Raw genomic sequence first — 21,277 nt, forward strand, 5'->3', positions numbered from 1 at the left:
GAAGATAATTCCTCTGTTAAATGAACAATGAGCCCGATGTAGATCAGATGCGCATTCACCAACGGAGCTTCATGAGAACCAACCAGACACCGTTTGCTTTTAGGGCTGCTTCGTAATCAGCAGTGCCTAGATAGATCTTCTGAAAAACAAGACTAAGTTTCCAGTCATTTCCCTATCCATGATGAAAAATAGCTGTGAAGGACAGTAGGGTTTGCTGTGTTAGATCCAGAAAATGCAAACCTGTTCCTTATATCTGAAGAAGAATGGCAGGTATGCCAGTCTTAGTCCTTGGTGTTTGCAGAACAGCTCAATGCAGCCTGAGTAGGAATGGGTAACATGAGACAGCCAGTGGCACTTACATTGCATGTTAGGGAAAATACCCTCTAAAGACAGCATCCCTCTTAAACTCATGAAAATGAATGTCTGGTTTATATTTTAACACGACAGGCATTAATAACTTTCTTAAAGATAAAACTATCATTACAGCACTTTGACAGACAAGCATGGCTGAGGGATTTTCATTAATGTTTTAGTTGAAAGTGAAGTTTTAACGACTTATTCCATGTCTTTGATGAGTAAGAGTACTGAAAATACCCCATCATCGTGCTCATTGGAATATCATTTTTGTGGTACTGCTTGCCCAGTTCAAGTTTCGTTAGGTTGCAAGTGGGAGTCCACCATGCGTTAGAAAAGCAAAGGTAGGAGAAACTTCACAAGATGGAAGTCAGCAGGAGAGAAAAGCACATGCTTAGGTGTGTTTTTCTGTAGATGCTACATTACCACAAAGAGTTGCAATAATTATGCCTGCAGTTAATGAATTTAAGACTAATGAACTCATACATTTTATTTTTTTTTACTTAATGCTTAACAAAGCCCAGGAAAAAACCCGATTCCTCTAATGGGGAAATTGCTTCCTGCTCAAATTGTGACATTCGTAGAACTCCACATATTACAAAGATCCTAGAGGGTCCCCACACACGTGCCAATTTACCAAACCCTAGTAGGAAAAATACTTCTGCACAAGGTCTTATAATCTCAATCATGTTTGTAAGTGAAAGAGAAGAAACTGATGCCCTAAACCTCGGGCAACCCCCTCATCTTCTGGACTCTAACGAGGTGCTGGAAATCTGAGACCCATGGATCTCTGGAAGTCTCCCTGTTACACAAGCCACATCTTGATACAAGTGAGGGTAGACCCAAAATACAGGTGATAAATTTCAGTCATTCTTGGCAGCAGATAAGGAAAACAGAAGAGAAATGGAGAAGGTGTGGTAGAGCTAGTCAGACAATTCTTAAGAAAATGCTAAATTTTTAAATAGGTCATGACCATAGTAAAAACATTGGAAATAACAAAACTCTTCTGACCAGCTTTAGTACCTCCCTTGAGATCTGTGCATTTGGGGGAATATTTTTAAATTACATACAAAAATTATGAACAGTTCAGAAATGCATGTCCTAGTGCATGATTGCAAATGCAGTTTTGCTCATTCCCCCGACACTGGCTTTGAAACAGATTATCTTGAATGGAAGATCTGTTGAGTCCAAGAGCCTGTTTAATGTAATCTATTTTTGTCATACCTTGTCTTGTTTTCTCACTTAGCAATTAGTTTAAGATAGGCTTAACATTCGTGCTGATGTGCAAGTGTATCTCTGTGTTAAGGAAGAATGAAGGGGTGGGGAGGAAAAAGAAAGGGAATGAGGGAGAGACATTGTCCAACAGATACATCAGTGTGAGAGTCAGAAGTGTTGCCTTCAGTTCCCAGCTTTGCTGCTGTCCTTTAGTTTGACCTTGAACCAGTCTCACTGCTTCCTGGTACCTCAATTTCCCAATTTTTAAGATGTAAAAAGCGATGCTTTCTTGCCCCTTGCACTGCCAGGACTTCAGATGAAAAGTGTTACGGAGTCTTAATGATTACTATTTTGGGAAGTGGATAACAAGTGTTGGTTCTGGGCAAAGTAACGCTTCTGCCCCACCCCCCGTCTAACTGATGAAACTCTGCAAAAATCCCCAAGCTGTAATCCAAAAAAGTGTTTTGGCTTCAGTAAAATGTACAGCAATTTATTTATCAAATAAATGTAAACGCCTCTACATAATAGTTAGTGAGGCACAGCACCACTGAATTAAAATCGGCAGTAAGCCCATCTTGAATACACAGAGAAAGAATAAAAGCTTGTGCATAAATGTAAAATAGGTTGACAATGGCTAAAGCATGAATAACTACTTTAACAGTTATGTCTTACAAAATTACATTGCATGGATAAACTTTTTTTTTTTTTTAATTGAAAAAATAGTGTTTTGCACTGCCTAGGAAATCTCACAGGGTGGCAGAAGCTGAGTAACATTTCCGTTCTCTCTGAGCTCTGTAATACAGCATCTCATGTTGTTCAGAATTTTGTGTGCTGTTCTTCCCATGTTAACATCAAGATTATTTTTTCCTGTGCCTATAGCGCAGAGGTTGAAACAAACCCTAGAGCCCTGTGATACTGAATATCCAGCTTTTGTTTCCGAACGCACTATAAAGGAGACCACGGGGAATATTGCTTGCGATGACTGTTTCAAGTAAGCCCTTTCAATTTTTTTTATACAACTGTTTGTGACAAAGCAATAAAACTGAATTATTCAAGGTTATGTTAAAGAATGTACAAGTCTGTTATGTTTTATCTTATATAATGACCTCTGTCATGGTGTCATTTCTCTTATTACAGGGGTCATTTAAATATTTGATATTCTTAAATTAAAGCAGTGCCTCTTGTTTGCTATCAAAAAAAATGTAAAACCAGTAGAGGCTTATGCTAATTTCAAAGAATAGTGAATGTTTTAAGACTTTTCCTGGACACAGGCAGCATTTTAAGAGCATATTCTGTAAAGGCTTAGATACAGGAAGGTTAGTGCTATTAGCTCTCCTACACAGGAGAGACACCCTGCTGGATAGGTGAGAAGTTCCCTTGTGGTACAGTGTGATCTGGTTGTTTCACTTGAATGCCAAACAGTGTTTCCTTAGAATTGTTAGTCTGAAAGAGGGGGAGAGGATTAAATCCGTCCCTCAAACTTTCAGTGCTGGGAAGCTGAGTTAATAGTAACAAATCTCACAACTCAGTGCTGCAACCTCGTCAGTTCTACCAGTGCTACTGTAAAGTTGTCCCTCATGGGATTAAAAGAAGATAAAGACTTCAGTCTAGCTTTCCTCCTTGATACTGAAAATGTCTTTTCTCTACATTTAGAGAAATGTGCTGTGGCGTTTTTACTGTAGTTGTGGTACATTTTAATTAAAGAATTGCATTGGCATTTTTCATGCAAATTTCTGTAGTTCGGTAAGTCTCTTAATTGGATTTCCTTTATGCTAAGAGGTCATAATCGCAAAGGAGATTAGTATTTACAGCAATAATTTGTCTGTCAATGTAAATGTCAGGAAGAATTTCTAAGTTAAACAAAAATTGTTGCAACTCTCCCTTTCTAGACTAAATCAATATGCAGTTAGCAAAGAAAGGTGAAAACTACTCTTTGAAGTCAATAGGTGTGTTTCTGGGCTTTCTTCTAAATTTTCTCCTTGATATCATCATTGTTTTAAAACAGGAAATAGGAGGATGTACACTGGAGATATATTTTAAGGGCTAATATTCTTCTTTAATTTGCTGCTGACCAACTTTTAATTATAAGGAAATTATTAATGTCTAGTATGAATAGTTGTTCTTATATGGCTTTGTGGGGTGGCAGTATGACAGTGCTCTGTAAATTGATCCAAGGGAACCCTTTAAGTGTAACAATAGATCCCGCTGCCTGAAAAGTACAAACTCAACAAAATAAAGCTGTGATTTTTCCACTTGACATATGAAACACAAGGTATGTTAAACTGCTGTAAGTGCTTTATGCCAGCATTATAGAATTCAAGCAGCCTTATTTTGTGATTATTTAGCAGAAGATTACTGAGAAGTTGTGCAACAAATAACCACATATCTCTTATGTTTAAAGGCTGCAAACAGATATGATTCCATTAAAAAAGGGTAATCTAACAGGACCAGGTTTTCTCAAAGGAATGCAGATTTCAGTCTGTCGTCTTAGGTAACTTCAGGTCAAAGGAAATAACTTTCAAAAATAACACAATTCTGCAATACTTGGACAGCACGGAGTTGGAAACTGAGTTTAGTGAAAATTATAGTATTTCAAAAATAATGCACTAAGATCTTTTTCATAGAAAAACATTTTGTGTTCCACAGTGGAACAAAAAAATAAAAGAAAACCCTGTAAGTTACAAGCTGATCTCAAGGCACCCATTATTTTTCTCCACAAGCAATGGCAAAACCTAAAGAAATAATCCAGAAGAACTATTAGATTCTCATGGGAAAGTTCTTCGTTATACCATTTACCCACTGTCATTAACAATCTACAAATTGCATCTAAGATTGTAGACTGCAATTGAATTCCAAATATTTTTGTTATAACCCAGGACACTTTCCCGCAGAACAGCTAAGGAATTTGACCCAAAGTCCTTTGTAGACCTACATCTTCTGACCCAGTTTTCTGTTTCGTGGCCTCAGTACCAATAAATATTTTTACAAGCAAGTGTATTGCTTAATACTTGTAATTTAAGAATGATGGGCTCCGTCAAAATTAGAGTTCAACCTTATATATAGTGAGTCTTGAACTGACACTGTGTTCAATGGTGTATCTGCACGGCATCTGTTGCATGCTAGGCTCTCGATTCAGATCCCTTTGACTCTGTGTCCTCCTTGGATTGTGTTATAGATTGATCTGTTTGGGATATATACTTGCAAATCTTGATTACAAATAGAAAAAGATATAATCTTCTAATCACTCTAATATTGCAAACCTATTTGAAGGACACTGGAAAAGTCAGTATATTATGAACAGGTTTGCAAACACAAGTTGTGCCAATACTCTGCCACAAGAAAGTTTGTGTCACAAGTTACTCATTCAAGTCACTGTCTTTTATTCCTACAATGTCAGGCACTACTATAGAGCCCTTGTCTGAAAAAAGCGACTAAAAGCAGGCTCTCAGTAGAAGTAAAAATGATGACTGATGTTAATTGAAACCATATAATGTTACTTAGATAAGACGTTTTGGAGCACAAATACCGTGTTATTGCTAACAAAGTCACAGTCATAGTCAACAAGGTCACATAGTGAGAGCCAGAGGCTCAGTCTTATTCCATCCTGGGTGTGCTGTTACTGATCTTATAGAAATACTCCACACTTCCCAGGTACCAAGGGGAACAGTTACCAACTGTAGTTATGAAAACCAAGCCTTGTTCTTACAAATGTTTCCAATCATAATTTTTAATCATGGGTGCTTGGATTTAAATCCAAGTATCCTCACAAATGGAACGCAGTAGAAAGGACTACATGCTAATTAGTTTGTAAAGAGCTGGCTCACCTTTTCAGCCGTCTCTGAAAACATTCAATCAATGGAAAGGGCACCTATACACTTAAGCGGACTTTGAGTCAGGCACTAAATGTACACAGACATACAAAATACACTCTTTATATGTAAACTTATCTCTTACTAGTGAAAAATAAATGCTACTTTGGGATAATTTGCAATGTTTAAAAACGATTTTCAAAAATATAGGTTTTATTAAGAAAGCAGGAGCCTAAAAGAAAATAAGAATTAACATAAGAATGTCATTAGGGTCAGGGTTTGGCTGTCCCACCCCATAATTTGTTGTTATTCAATATCCGAACTATTATTAAATTAATCTGTTATTTAAACAGCAATCAAAAACAAGTCAACCCACATTTGCTAAGCACTGTCAACAAGAGAGAAAAACTGGGATTTTTTAAAAATCTGAAATGCTTTCATATTTTCCAGTAAGCTATCCCTTTTATAGCAAAAAACTAAAGAAACAAAAAAAAAGCAAAAAAAGCATTGCATCTGCAATCTCAGATGATGTTCTATGGCAGCTGCAGTGTTGGAAATAGTTAATTGCTAAAGAGAAATGTTTTTTCTTTATCAATGTCAACTGCCCCTCTTTCTGTTGAGTCAGAACTACACTAATGCCAAATGCTGTTGGTGTGGGTTTGAAGGGTGGTCTGCTGCTCAGAGATGTGTTTTTGATTTGAAGTCTTTGACTAAATAAGCATCTCAATGCTGCTTGCAGTTTTATGAGGTATTGCCTCAATGTGTTAGCCAGTTTTTAATACAAGTAAGCATGTCAACCAAAGTTCCTCAGGCATTCTCACTGGTTACGTTACCGGTTCTGCCTTCTGGTGATCTCAGCATTGCAAAGTTTAGTTGCTGATACTTAAAAAGCACTAAAAATGTCTTAAGGAAAGCATCCTTAGAAATATAAAGCTGTTATAAATTAGAAAGGATGATAGCTGTTATGATATTTGACCACAGAGAGTTACCTGATCTTTTTAAGTATGTCCATTCATCTGTTTGTAGAACAAACAAAAAAGTTTTCTCGAATTGCAAATCTTGGTGTTGCATGAAAATTTGGATGTTTTCATTTGGCTTCAATGGAAAATACCATTAAATTCAGCATTAACTCAGGCTGCTATGACTATGCGTATAGATCTTCTGTAGGCACGGCAACTTAAATAGTCAGATGAGAATCTGACTATTTATACATTAAGTATATATTTTAAAATTTCATAGTTGCAAGCAATGCTTTGAGTGAGTAGTTGCCGAATTTGCATGTTCAACTGTAAGAACTGTGGGTATACAAATCAGGCTCAAATGCTTAAAAATCTGCCCTTTTAACCTCTCCTGTTCATGTGTGATGACATATTGGATTTGGATGCAGATCAAAAATCTGGCCTTACTTCCAATGACCCAGGGAGCAAAGCCCCCTTCTCTTTTAATTGCAGCACTCATGCATCCACAAGGTCAATACCAGAAACCCAAACAAACTGTTTTGTTCCCACTTGATTCTTTGTGCACACAAAATATAGATGGAAGTAGACATGAGAAAGCCATATTCTCACTAGGGAAGCAAGGATGTATGTAGCTACAGTCACCCTAAAGCTGGGAAAAAATCATGTGTGTGTTTTAATTATGTAAGATGAATGTAAGCGTTCCCTTTACTTTGTTGTATTTCACATGTAAATTGCATGTTAAATTGATCAGAACTACTTAATTGATTAAACACTGTCCCATGCATTAGGTATTAGTAAGCAGACAACTATTTAGCAGGGAAAATCATCAATAAACCAAATTCCTTCCCTTGCTTTCGTAATGGACTGGGCATTGCATGCTGTTCATTGTCAATAAAAAGAGGTAAATGGCACTAGAATTATAATGCAGGATGACACTGAATGCTTCATGTGGATTTATAATGACAAATTTCAGACTGGTCCACTGAATACACTTATTTGGCAGTAACAAATAAATAACAAATACAAATTAGATTCAGATTGTTTAGGGCATGAGTATATTAGTGTTAGGAATAGTGCAATCTACAGACATTAAAATGGTAATGGCTTTTAAAGCCACTTTATCTTGAGACATACCACCATTTGCTAAAATACATTTCTTTCTCACTAGAAGCTTGCCAAACTGCTGCACTTGATCGTGTTTAAAATGTGTAAATAAATACCCAGTTCAATTTCCCATGAAATAAATAATCATTTGCCTTTTCAGATGTAGTTAGTTTATTTCTAAACAAATCAGCTTGCCACATAAAACAAGCAAAGCATCAAGGGCCAATTTCTTCTCATTTGGATCTCTATCTATGTACATCAGGAGATTCCTGTAGATTTCCTGGAGTAGTTTGGGCAGCCAATTACGGTCAGTCTACTAGAAGACATTTTGAGTTGTATTCATTTTGTTGTATCCATCTTAGAGGATCCTGAAGAAAACCAAATGTTCTCTGTATTTCACCATACTTTGTTTAGACTGTATGTTTTTGCATGCTTGCTTTTTCAGCAGCCATGCCAAGTACACATGTGATACCATGCACAGAAATGCCCACACTGAGTCAAAAGTGTGCTATAGTCAGACTGCTCCCTGCTGATCTTGGCAATGTTGAATAGATCTTAATATCTGGGAGCTTGCTTAGATGTGCGTGGAAGGCATGAAGTATCTTCAAGGGAAACTCAGTATTTTGCATGCCTCAGTAGTTAAGTGTTGAAGTCTTGGGAATAAAAATCTTAGTCTGCAGAGTCATCTCGCACCTCATTTTGAAAATCAGAGCTACCAGACTTGCGAAGTATTTATGAGCGTTCAAAGGTGTTTATATTTGCGGCAACAGCAATATTGGTAGAAACTTATCGTAGCCAAACCCCCTAAACTCTAGAAGATCCCAAAAGATTTTTTTTTCCTGTTCTTTCCTCGTAAAAAGCATCAAATTATGCAATTTAAACTACTGGAATTGTATATTAAAGGTCTTTATACTTAGGTTAAAATCCCATATTGTGTGTTACCCACACATCTCCACTTGTGCACTAACTTCCTCTTTACTCCAAAGGCAACACTGATTATAATCTTTGTCATGCAGGTGCAATTTAAAGTCACTGTATGGGTAATTTAACTCTACTCTTTGATAATGTATTTTTGAATGACCAGTTCAGGAAACACTGCAAATTACTATTTTCATTTAGGAAAAAAGGTATATGAAATAATAGGGCAAGACATGTATAAGTTACAGAGCAGGTTTGTGCCTGACGGTCATTAGTTTAACAATCCTTTGGAGGGTTTTCAAGGGTTTGGGTTTTTTTGTTTGCTTGGGTTTTTTGTTTTTAAATAGACAAATATATTCAGTATTCCTTTTTTGTTTCAGAACTTTTTTAGTGTGCTTGTTGAATTTAGGAGTATTGTAGCTGCTTATACACAGAATGCCACCATATATTGAAAATAGGTTTTAATTATTATCTCTTTTTATATCAGACAGTTCCCCCCAAAATCAAAACCTTGGAGTTTGTTTACTTTGTTGACAAAACCATGAAAATCTGTATTCAGATTCTCTCTCTCAATTTACTCAGCATTGTAATCATTGTAAAAAATGCTAGAGAATGAAAGAATCACTATGTGTCGAAGAAGAAAAAGTATATTAAATGTAAAAAAAATTCTGACTGTAGTAATAGTTTTCAAAGGGCATCCTTAATGAATATATATTGAATATATATATTTATATATATTCAATGAGAGGAGTACTCTATGTAGGGAAGAGAAAGACGAGGAAATGTACAGTGGTCTTTTTTTGCAGATGTGTGCAACATTTTCATTAGGAGACCTCATAGTACTGACCAGTGGTCCATCTTTAAGTACTGTAAAATCTTGGAGATACATGGGTCAGCTTCCTAGCAATTCAGTCTATTAATGTTGCCATTAGTTTTGCTGTATGTTTTTTTCTGACAAGTAGGGTGAGCTGTGCCCTCTCTCTTAACTCCCCACTTCCCTTCTTACATCTTCTAAGTGAACTTAGAGCTGAATTGCTTGAGAAGTTTCTAAATAAAACTGCGTGGGAAGGTGGTGATCTCCACCCATTCACTGTTCATAGTTAAGCTTAGTAATGCTATAAAATGTAAATATTACTCTACTTAAAAGTTAGCATAATTTTACATTTTAAACAAGCAGTAAATATTAAACAAATGATAAATAGTAGCTGACACAATGAAAGGATGTTTTGTAATGACAGTAGATGTTAAAAGTTGTATATAAATACATAATATAAAGCTGAGTACTAATATGTATATCAAAGATGGCTTAGAATAGGAAAGCTTACTAAAATTGGAAAACATTGCAGTGAATTTTTAAAGCCAGGCATACTTGTGAAGAATTGCTAGTACTAGGAAATTAATGTATTTATCAGTTTATAATATATTCATATTATATTACAGACTGATGAAAAATAATGTGAACATGACTTAAGCATCTGTACATGTAGCACTTTCAAAAGGATCTGAGAGCTTAATGGATATTAAATATATTAAATAGCCTTTAACTTGGAAAAACAACATGAATCTTAAGATTTGAGCTCCATGCAGGGAAGATTTATATATTACCTATAATATTACAGAGTTTTAAATTGTCTATAGGGAAGATAACGTGCAGTGTATTTAATTCTTTCAGATGTGGCCTTCTCAATTATTGCTAAAATTTATGTTTACAGAAATAAATTAACAGCATCCTTGCTAAGCACGCTGTGGGTATATCTGATGAGCCCTTTAGTTCTAGGATTTATTACATTTTCAGTGTGAATCTTCTCTGCTTTTTACAATTCAGTTTGTGTTGCATAGCTCTTTGCTAGAGCCATATCCTATTTGTAGATTAGACTAGACCTAAAGCTGTGGAAATAAGTAGTTACCAATTAATGAAAGTGAAAAGTTACTTTTGCAATGTCATGTTATATTTGTGAGCCTTCCTAAATCTGAGGAAATCAACTGCTAAAAACTCTGCTAAAAGCATTTGTTGGCTAACATGCTATAGTAGAACTGCATTTTCCAGTCTGGATCACTTCTCTGACCTCCCTTTTGTTGTCCTGTTAGCCCGGTGCTGCTGTCAAAAAGCAAAGTGCAAGCTTTAAGAGACGTCTGATATGATTTGCATTGTGCTGATTGCTGTATCTCCTCTGTTGTTCATTGAGAGCAGTTTATCACAGAATCAGGTAGCCGCTCTGTCCATGGAGACCCACTTATGCCACACTCTCAGCTCAGGTTTGTTCAGGGATATGAACCTTGACTCATATTTAAAGTTTGCGGGATTTCTGAGCTTGGCTTTTTTGCAAAAGTTTTGCAGTCCGTTTTAAACCTAGTGATCTGAACCTCTCCATTATCTTACACTCTCATAAGGGTGGGCAGCAGGACTGGAAAGCTTAGGAGCATTGTCAAATTCCTCATTACACAAAGTACTTTTTTCATCGTAAAGTCTGTACACTCAAAGCTTTTGGTTGGTCTTAACATTTCTATTGTGCAGTTAGTAAAGTACTCTTATCTGGGTATCAGTTATTTGAGAAAGCATCCCCTGACTGATAATGAAAGAGGAATGGCACTTCTGGGGTTTCCTGTCTGAAACAACGTGGTTGCCAACCATACCACAGCTCTCTGGGGTTGCAAGTCTTCAGCAGGCACGGGAATGGTGAGGATGATATTGTTCATTTATATCCTTGATGATAAACTTTGATTTGAGTAGGCATGGTTATACTGACACCAAATTATGCTACAGTCAGTCAGGCTATACGTGGTAGCAATATTTTGCAAGCATGGGGTCAGCTTACAGTCCTGAGGCTGAGAGTTTATCTGTCTCTTTTTATATGAGTGAACCACTAGCTGCTTTTTTTCATACACTTTAACTGCTCCAGCTCTCAGAAATGCTGTTATTGGCGTACATGTTATTTTTATAAATTACATTAAAAATATTCCATTCTCTATCATCATTTATTTGAAAAAAACCCAAGTAGCCCAACTTGACTCTGATATAAACATTTCATTCATTCATTTAAAAAATGTGATAAGTGAGAGAAATGTGGGTTAGGAAATGTAGCCAGCAGCCTGGAAAGCACATGATAGGAGTTGGGAAATAGCACAGCGGATATCTGCACTTCACTTGAATGCTTAAAGTTTGTTCCAGACCATTAGGGTTGAACGTTTGCAACCAACAGTTATGTGAGTAACACATATTTGAGTGCAGAGTGCACAATATTTTCCACTGTACCCTGGTGCTGGTATGTTTTTTCTTTCTTTAAAAAATAGGAAAGATCACATTTGACAGATACGAAATGTAATCCCAAAGTAACAACTAATCTTAATTCAAAATGCTCAAACTTCATTAATGCAGGTTTGCACTCAAAAAATATGCTGAAAGGCCCGAAGGGAAATGCCTGAATTTACAGAGATACTAAGCATTGGAGTACCCAGTGGGGCTATCTGACTTGTGTACCAACTGGAAATTCAGACTGCTTTTTCACATCTTTGTGCATGTGTTTAGGTTGCCAGTTCGAAAATAATTGCCCTCGGTTTATTTCAGTTCAAACTGCTCACAGTAAAATTCTTCTGTGCTTTGTAGGATTCATCTGTGTGGGCAAAACAACTGGTAGCTAAAAGATCTTTTCTGTTGCCTCCTAAAATCATTGATGTGCTTAAGTATGTGCAGGAGTGACATATGCTAACATAATAACCAGCTATTATTCTAGTCATAATATGAATGTAAGTCTCCACTGTAACATTAAACAATAGTATTAAAGTGTTCCTATGATCATTGCAGAAACAAATGAAAAATACACATATGGATTTTTTACCCCGCCTTGAATCAGGCTGTTAAAGCTCCTGAACATGAAATTAAAGATGAATCTGAGCAGCCGTTTAAATGTTTATAGGATTAAAATCCTGCTAAACCATGTGTTTATCGTAACCACATACTCTGCTGCATAGCACAGATATAAAAGCAACATATTTCTGTAAAATTAAAAAAAATATATATATTGTTTGTAAAATGCACCATATAGATCAATAATTCTTACTTTGTGCAAGTGTGTTTTAAAACTATGCACAATAATACAGTATTTCTCTGAGAAAACAAGTAAGTTTTAACTAGAATCACAGAGCGCTGTTTTTAAACAAGTTAAATTGCTTTAAATGTTGGTGCTGTGCTCAAATCATCCTCAAATTACAAAGAAATATCTTCCATTCTGCAGGACAATGGGAAGATATTTTCCCTAAATATTTTGGTTCCTCAAATGTAGTCTTATCCTGTAAGTATCGTTCCGTGCTGCTTGTCAATCATTTTGTTCCCTCAAACACTTTGTGACTGTCTGAAGAAAGATGGAATGAGTCTAATAATCTGAGATTTCTGAATGCTGTTAGGAGGTTTATTACCATTCTTAGTTATCAAACCAGGTTGTGTAGCAGTGTCGGTGGCCACCAGCTAATGGCAGCATGGCCGTCAGCCAGGAAAAGGAAAATAGTTCAGTGCAAGTGACAAACAAATGATGGTAATTGGGATCCTCAGTCTGAACAGCCCCATATGGCTGTGTCCTCTCCACAGCTCTCTGGCCCACCCGCAGTCCCATACAAAATGTGCTGCATTCAACTTGTTTCCTTAAGATTGGGTGTATCTGGGGCTGTGTAAGTGGCTGCTTATCAGTAGGTAACCTCAGGCCTGTGTTCAGTATATATCCCATCCAAAACTTAACATCAGCAGACAAGGAAATGAATTTATTTCTCTCCTGCATGGAAATAGAGACTAAGCTGTTTAACAGTAATATTGATTTCCTTTAATAGCAGATGTTACAGTCAAATAGTAGAGAGTAAACAACTTAAAGGTTAAGTTTGCTTAGTCGGACGAGGCACATCTCTTGCATGTTTGAAATTGAATTACCTTAGCTTTGCCTGTTATAGATCCAGCAATGTTAGGAAAGGAAAGTTGAAGCCAGCAGCATTTCAGAGACGAGGTGTTAAGCCTGCCACGTATAGATTTTGCACCTTATGATTCAGGTAGTTGTAGGGAAGCAATAACCTGCATTAAGCAAGAAAATAAGTGACTTACAAAAGTGTGTGACCTTCAAGTTGGCTAGTAAACTGGTCTTCTTACTTCAGGAGATATAGCAGCCTCATGACTACAGCAGCCAGGAAGAATTCCTAAGGGGACAGACTGCAGAGGTCCCACAACAAAGCCACCTGCTGAAGAAACTAATAGCCTTCTTCCCTCTGCCCTTTTCCACAGGGCATCGACAGTGCATGTCCTATCATCCTTGCCCTTTCCCCCTGTCTTGGAACATCTCCCTCCTTTCCAGGGAGGTCTGTCCCTCTCCCAGTTGCCTTACCTAACTTTGCTACCCCAGAGGTTCAGACATGAAAGGAAGAGAAAAAAGCACACAGTGTGGAAAGAGGGCACTACAGAAAGGGTAGTGTCAGCTCAGTCCCTACTCCTCTACTGCCTTGAGTATATCTTCTAATTATTCCTTCTTATAGGAGAAAATAATTCTTACAATAAGGAAAAGAGCTGACATTTTTGAAATTAAGTTGGGGGTTGTGTTCTTTTTTTAAACATAGTCTGTGGAAGAAATTATTATGGTAGCAATATAATAATATATATTATAACTGTATCAAAGCTTTTATATTTTCAAGCAAAAGTAAAAGATTCAAATTGGAAAAAAAAAAAACACCAAAAAAAGCAGGTTTGAATGTAGTGTGCTGGGTCTTTTAGAACACAAGTTGTAGTCTGCACGTAGCTTTAGGTATCACATCTCACCTCGTTCGGGATGCATTTCTCTGCAGGATCACTATTCAGCTATTAAAGAGAGAGAAAGACCCTCCTGCAGAGGATGATTCAGATCACCAAAGCCAAGCTCCTGCTCTGAATTATCTTTGAATAGTCTGTGTCTCTGCAGGTACTCTGTTCAGAGTTGGAGATGATTACCCTTCCAATGTAGGAACCTGAGTTACATGCATAAAGGCAGCTGGTGTGACTGCTATCCACAATTTGCATTGCAGTCCTGTTATGATGCTTTCCAAATTCTAGGCTATTTTAAGAAATTAGAAGGAACTGGTTCTCTGTGGGAAGTCATTTAACCACTAGACACTCATTAAAAGTGTGCTTTCTAATCATGCCTTCATAAGCATAAGTTTAGCAAATCTAATTATGAATGCAGCAGTTACTTGAATTTCAAGTCTTTTCCTGTTTCATTCCACAATGAAAAAATAATTTGCAAATAAAAGATTAAAAATACATGCATTTTTGAGCAAACAATTACTATTTCCCAGTAAAACATGAAGCTGTGGGGGTTTTTTCCAAATCAATTTGTATGATATTTTTGCAGATGTTTTTATTACCGGCCAATACAGAAATAGATTAGAAAGAAACAGATAAAGCATGCGCAACATGAGAAAAGCATTGTTTAATGCCTGCTTCAGAATGCAGACTTTCTTGCAGATTTATTCTCTGTTCTTATTTTTTTCATTACCTAAGTAGTTTGTCATGACTAGATTTTCTTCCTCCCTCTCTTTCTGCCCCTTTAAACTCTTAAATTTCTTCTTTCCTCCCCTTTCCTGCAAAGTGAAGAAGTAGTTTGTGTTCAGGTCTGTTTTAAGCACAATAAATAAACCAAACTAGTTCCTCAGTGGATGAAAGATGGAGGGGAAATTCTTAAAAAGGTTCTTATTGACTCAGTGTGGCTTCAACATAACTGGAACCCCAACAATTTATTCTATTTTATATATGGAGACATACGCAAAGCTTTTTCTATGCTGTCGGTATCAAATGATGGTGATAATGCTGGTGTAAAGGAAAAAGGTTTAAATCAAAAGATTTACATTACTTAAGACAGAAAGAGCTTTGCCCTTTAAACATGTAGCTTTTTCCATAAAGATTAAACATAGGCTATTAGGACTTCCTTTGGACTGTTAAACCAGTAACAAAAGCCCTTACTCTGTCTCTGAGATTTGGCTCCCTTATTGCCAGTGACACAAATGACAACCTAAGCCAGCAGGTGTTCAGAAATGCTTATTGTCATATAAACTTTAGAGACTCACAGTGGAGCTCGCTTAAAAGACGAGATCATTTCCATTACTTTGTCAGCAACTTTCTTTATTTCCTGCTGCACTCATGGAAGCTGTTTTGCTAGAGCTTTTTCTCCCTTGCAACTGACTGTTGGCATACACAATTAAAAATGTTGGTGGAATATTTCAATATTTGAAAGACTTTGTTCTGACTGTGTTTATGCACCTTTTGTTTTCTGCGAGTGTTCAGTTCCTGAGACTTACTGATGTGAACATTCACTCAGAATGAATTTCAAAGATGCATGTGCATGTCACCATGGAAACTGAAAGTTGAACTCCAACAGAAGACTTGCTGCTGGGATGATTGTGTTCTTTATCCAGTTTGGACATGGAAGCAGTGCCATGTAAATTATCTGAATAGTCACAGAGCAACTGCAGTGGTTATGACTGGCAGAAATTGCTTTGCCATTGATCTCGTGAGAGTAAGAATACCTCGTGACTGCAAAATAATCTTAAATTACAGCAGCTGAAAGAGGTATAATTTGCTTGGGCACATTCTGTTAATAGAAAAGAAGGCTAAATTGGACATAATTTTTTTTCTGCCCTTAATTGTTTGCTCAACTCAATCTCTGCCTTCAGTGCTCTGTCTTCACTTGGTGATATGTTAATCCTTTGCCTGTGACCTCACAAATCTGACTGGTGAGGACACGCACTTGGCTTTACAACTTCATTTCAAGATAATATTTGGGAATTGTGATTTACTGCCTACTGGAATATAACATTCTCTTTTAAATGTATGGTAGATGAGATGCTAGTTGTTCCACTTTGCAAGACATTAGTTAAGATATTATTATGCACTATGGAAAAAAATGGTGCAGTGAGCCAAAAGTTTCATCTTTTTATGGCTCTTTAGTTGTCAGTCACATGTTCTGTGGCAGTCACCATAAGGTTAGACACTTCACAAACATCTGTAATGGATAAAGAGACTGTAGATGTGTAAAAAATATTCACTGTTTGGTAATCTGAACCAGTGTAATTACTTATTATCTTTCATATAATTTCTGAAGTAGAAAATTTTTTTTGACTTAACCTAATACATTGTTCTTTGCAGTTCCTTTAATTAATAATTTCCATCAATCCCTGTATGTACTGCATTCCCCAGATTACCAGGTTTAGCAAAATTTTCTATATCACTTAAGTACTACAAACCTTTGTAGTTTTGGACTTTTTTCCCCTCCCTTCTTTGGGGGAGCAATAGCCTAAACTGTATGGCTCATATCCCACCCAAGAGAAGTGGGAGAAAGAAGAAACAAAATGGGAAATGTGTCCACCTTTCATGAAATGGTACCTTTAACCCTGGCTATATGGTACATGCTTTCTCCCAGGCTTCAGTATTCACCTGGAGGTCACAAAAAGCAGCTGTCACAAAAAAACCTGGAGTCAGGAATACCATAGGTACAACAGGTACTCCTTCTTATCAAAAGGAGTAATGAATCATTTACCATCTGGTTAATTGTTACCACACTTTATGCCCTTCAGATCTTTTTCTGAGCTAGTTTTAAAGATACAATAAATAAAAGTTTCAGACTGCACAAAATCCAAATTGTGCCAGTCTCTGGGAATAAAATTAATATTTTTTTTTCTGTCGTTTAGGGTTTGATTTATTCATAACTCTTTTGAGAAATCCATGCAGTTACAATTTTGGTGTAATTGTCTGCTAAAGATTTTCCCTCCTTTCCTTTTATTGGCCCCATTTCTCTCACACACAAATCCACAAAGCCACAGATGCTCCATTACAATGATGTCAGTCTTGCTACATGCTCCAGCTGTTTGGTAGGTACATTTATAAAGTTCAGCCTTTTACATTATGCCATAAATGTATATTTCATGTATAAACATAAAGCTAACATATTGCAGATCCCTCTAAGTGTAATTTTAATGGAGGTTCAGTAAGTTTAAAAAATACTGAAAAGTGTTTAATCTTTCCGTTGGCCACATTTTTATATTAAGTTTTCCAAATTTTTTTTTCTGAAGCTAGGTTTGAATATTCCCTGCCCCCTCCACTATTTCATCTTCCGTGATCTTTGGAAAAAGCAGGGAGTTATTTTAGTAAGACAATATGTATTTTAAATAAAGATGTCTGAGGAAAAATATGTTTCTCTCCACATCTTCTTGGTGCTCAAACCCTCACTTAATGTTCTGTACATTTACCAGCATACCAGACTGAAAAACACCTCATTCCTGGAACTGCCAGATTTCAGTGACATTCGATATGGCAGCTATTCTGTTGATACAATATCTAAATTCTGACAGATTTAAAAAAAAAAAAATATCAAGAATTGGATCTGAGCCTTAAAGCCTTTCTTTGTATTGTGTCCTGAATTTCAAAGAAAGGGCTAAACAGTGCCTGGTTGGCTCTGCCTCCTCCCTCTTTTCTCTTTGGTGTGTGCTTAAGAGTTCGGCTCATTGTAACTCCGTGGATCATTGAATAGTGCCCACAGGATCCTTGGTGCTTTCCTTCTTACAAGCAATGTCTTTATTTCTCCCTCTCCTTTTGAGTTGCCTACTTTGTCTTAATTTGAATGTGGTGCTGAGTTATCACCATATTTGTACCATCTAGCCATCATTATTCCAAAATAAATCTCCTTGCTTAGGAAGATTTTGAGGCTTAATCTCTGTTTTGTTGGCTCAGTAATAAAATGACTCTCAAGAGGACAGATGAAAGCTGAGATCTTTCTCAGTAGTTCATGTTGCTTCAAGCAAGACCCAGAGTGAATAAAGTCCCTAATGTGATTGTAGAGGCTAAAGTTAGGGACCGTGAGTTATTGCAATGTGGCTGCAGAACCGTCATTGTTTTTGCAGATCGGTTTCATGTGTACTTAAAAATTCCAGTTCATAGGTATTCATAGAATAGAATATTCTATTAGAACAGAGATTCAGGATTGAAATCTGAAAAAGATAAATCTGATAAACTCCTTGGTAATTCACTTGTGTCCCAGTCTCCACGTTAATATATCGGCAGTATAAGCCTATCTGTGTACCTTTCAGCATCGTGTACATCTCAAAAGGAACAACCATATTCTGTGAACTGAGGGAAGCATTGCCCAAGGCCCTCTGCTTCTATAAGGTGTGGAGATATAGTATGATATATAAAGTCAATGATATTTGTGACTATAATACAGGTGTTGTTGACAAGTTCAAAGAAATCCTAAGAAAACTTGTTACTCAGAAATAATGTCACCATTATTTGAATTTATTTTTTTTTTAATTTGCAGGTCTTTTGTTATCCAGCAAATCCCAAGCAGCAATCTCTTCATGGTGGTAGTAGATAATGAATGCTTCTGTGATTCTGTCCCACCAATTACCATGGCACCTATAGAAATAAGGTATATCCTTTTGTTTGCAAAGTTGTCAGAAAGAGATTCAAGATGCAAATATTTAAAAATTTCTTATTATGTAAAACTTGAAGCACATGATGTAAGAACACATCATTCCCTATTATAAAATGCTGGAGCTGTTTGAAATTAAGCCCAATGAGGGTGGTTTCTTACTTATTTTTAAGAAGAATTAAATGTTGGTTTTTTTTGAACAGCCAATAGAAATTAAGCAAACACACTTATGTGCATCTTTAAGTATCGTAGGGTCATGGTTATCTTTAGGTGGCTGAACATCTTTCAAATCAGGCCGTGAGTATGTAATTTCTTTGTAAGAATGGAGGTCCTGATATTGGAACTTATAAAACTCCTTAAAATACAGGTATCTTTTTATTTTATGGTCAGAATGGAGTATTAAAAATGTTTCTGAATCCTACTTTCCAAAAACATAAAAATGTAGCAAAGTAAACATATCACTTGATTTTTAGTTGCTCCAATTTTTATTTTGTGCTGTTCTGTAGCTCAGGATTTGTTTTCTTACATAAACCAGAATTTCTCAGAAGCAGCCTGCAGTGTGCTTGTATTGCAGACTTATTATGGAAAGACAGGTTATCTGTGTAAGTGCAAATGGTACCATCTAAACTATGCATCACTGCGAAGAAAGCACTAGTTACACCTTCTTTTTCTTGTGCTGACCACACGTATCACATTGGGTTTTTTATGGAGAGGAAGGAAGGAGCTGAAAGATTTTCACTATATTCATTTCAAAACATAAAAATGCAATGCTCAGAACATCTCTCCTTGACTACCTTGTACATAATGAATCCCTTAAATGTGAACGTTTAAAATCTCAGAAGATAAGAAGACGCCCAGAATCTTGTCATGGATTTCACCCTGAAGTAAGTTTCTATCTATTTTTCCTTTCTTTTGGACTCTGGTAAATGTTTTATTTCTCTTTTTTTTTTTTTTTTTAATTTTTTTTATTTTTTGGTGGGGAGGGTGTTTTGGTTTTGGTTTTGTTTGTTTTTTTTAAAAAGGTAAACTATCTTCTAAGATGAAGTATCAGGAAATATTCTGAACACTCGTAACACTGTAGCAAGGGAAGTGAGTGACATTGTACGTGCTGTGAATCTTTTTAGTAATCCTGTAGACAGTGTTTTGACTTGCTGCTTTTGTAGACTGTTTTGTATCATATAAGACAACATGGTAGGATGTGAGCACAAACTGTCAGCCAGGAATATCTGAGAACTTACTCTGGCTCAAGCACTAACCACAAGATTCCACATTGGAGATGGTTGAGAACGTTATGCTGATACTGTTGTTTTCAGTAACTAGCTTCATTATCTCAGCTGTCATGCTATAATCATTATGGTTACACATAGTATTGCTTGGGAGAGATCACTACCCGTATTTCCTAATCTCTGTTCTGCACAGCACTCTTATTTGTATAGTGCCAAGGAGATCTGATAGAGACCGGGATGTGATTACAGTGGCTTCTACAGCATATGTTCATAGACATCCATTTTGCTCTGGAGTAACTTTATTTTCTGCCTCCAATGGTGTAATGCAATGTAGAATGAGACCTAAAATACGTCATGGAAGGGATTGTGTAAGGCTTGTCGACCATGCTCACTTTCAGTCTACAATCTAAACTTGTTCAAATGGAAATGTGAACCTGTATTACTTCCTGGGTGTATTTAGTTTATGGGGTTTACTACTTGTGCCAGTCAGTCCTTTTATGCATATGTAGTTTGGTAAAGAATCATGTATCGTAATTGAGTGTAATGGCTTGTATTTATTTTCCTTTTTTATTTTTTCCTTCTTTTGTTTTTTTTTGTCGTTAGGAAAATGCAAGAGAATGTGGTGGTGTCTCCGGCCTTAGTGCTAAACCTCCTCTTGTTGTTCTTCCTCTGCTATTGATGATTTTCTCAAGGTGACATTGACTGATGTGTTCAATTGGCATGCTAATACATGGATAAACTGTGAACTCGGAAATGGTGCAACATAGAGGACATGAAATATAGTCAGAGCATCAGCATTTCATGATTTTACACTGTTGGTGATATAAATTCTTAAAGATATGTTGAAAAAAAGATTTATCTTTTTACTTTGCAAGTCATGCAGATGTGAATTTGGCACACGGTAGTCATGATTCATCAAAAAAGGACTTGGTAGATAGAGGTGACCATTGCTTTGTCTCATTGAAAACAATTTAAAACTGTGTACTTTTTTCAATAAAGTATATTAAAATCAAAGTTTCAGTGTATTTTAAGTACGATAATATATTTGGGAAGAGAATAAAACAAATGGAAGATGTTTTATTGTGCTTTTAGCCTATTTCTGGAAAGAGTCAGAGAAGAGAATGTGGACTTAGCTTTTGTAATAAGGTAGAATAGCTTTTATTAACAAGTCAAGGAAACATATGTGCATGTATGAAGCTGAGCAGGTAATACGCTGTGCTGATTTATAGTAAAGGTTTGGTTTCTGGAAATAGCTATAAAACATCTCA

At 36.4% G+C, this 21,277-nt stretch overlaps 1 protein-coding gene across 3 annotated transcripts in view; it reads left to right on the forward strand.

The window, feature by feature from the left end:
- Positions 1-21,023, forward strand: part of CACNA2D3 (calcium channel, voltage-dependent, alpha 2/delta subunit 3) — a 476,829-nt gene extending 455,806 nt beyond the window's left edge. For 2 of the 3 annotated variants that reach the window (XM_014943246.1, XM_014943247.1), the window contains 4 exons: positions 2,449-2,560; positions 18,670-18,782; positions 19,585-19,667; positions 20,613-21,021. In XM_014943246.1, the coding sequence (XP_014798732.1) occupies positions 2,449-2,560; positions 18,670-18,782; positions 19,585-19,667; positions 20,613-20,705 (401 nt within the window). In that variant the 3' untranslated portion in view covers positions 20,706-21,021. Of the gene's footprint in view, positions 1-2,448; positions 2,561-18,669; positions 18,783-19,584; positions 19,668-20,612 lie in introns of all 3 variants that reach the window. The other variant, XM_014943244.1, reaches the window with a different exon arrangement.
- Positions 21,024-21,277: the final 254 nt, after the last annotated feature.

Source organism: Calidris pugnax, unplaced genomic scaffold, assembly GCF_001431845.1.
Source record: "Calidris pugnax isolate Ruff unplaced genomic scaffold, ASM143184v1 scaffold128, whole genome shotgun sequence".
NCBI lineage: Eukaryota > Metazoa > Chordata > Aves > Charadriiformes > Scolopacidae > Calidris > Calidris pugnax.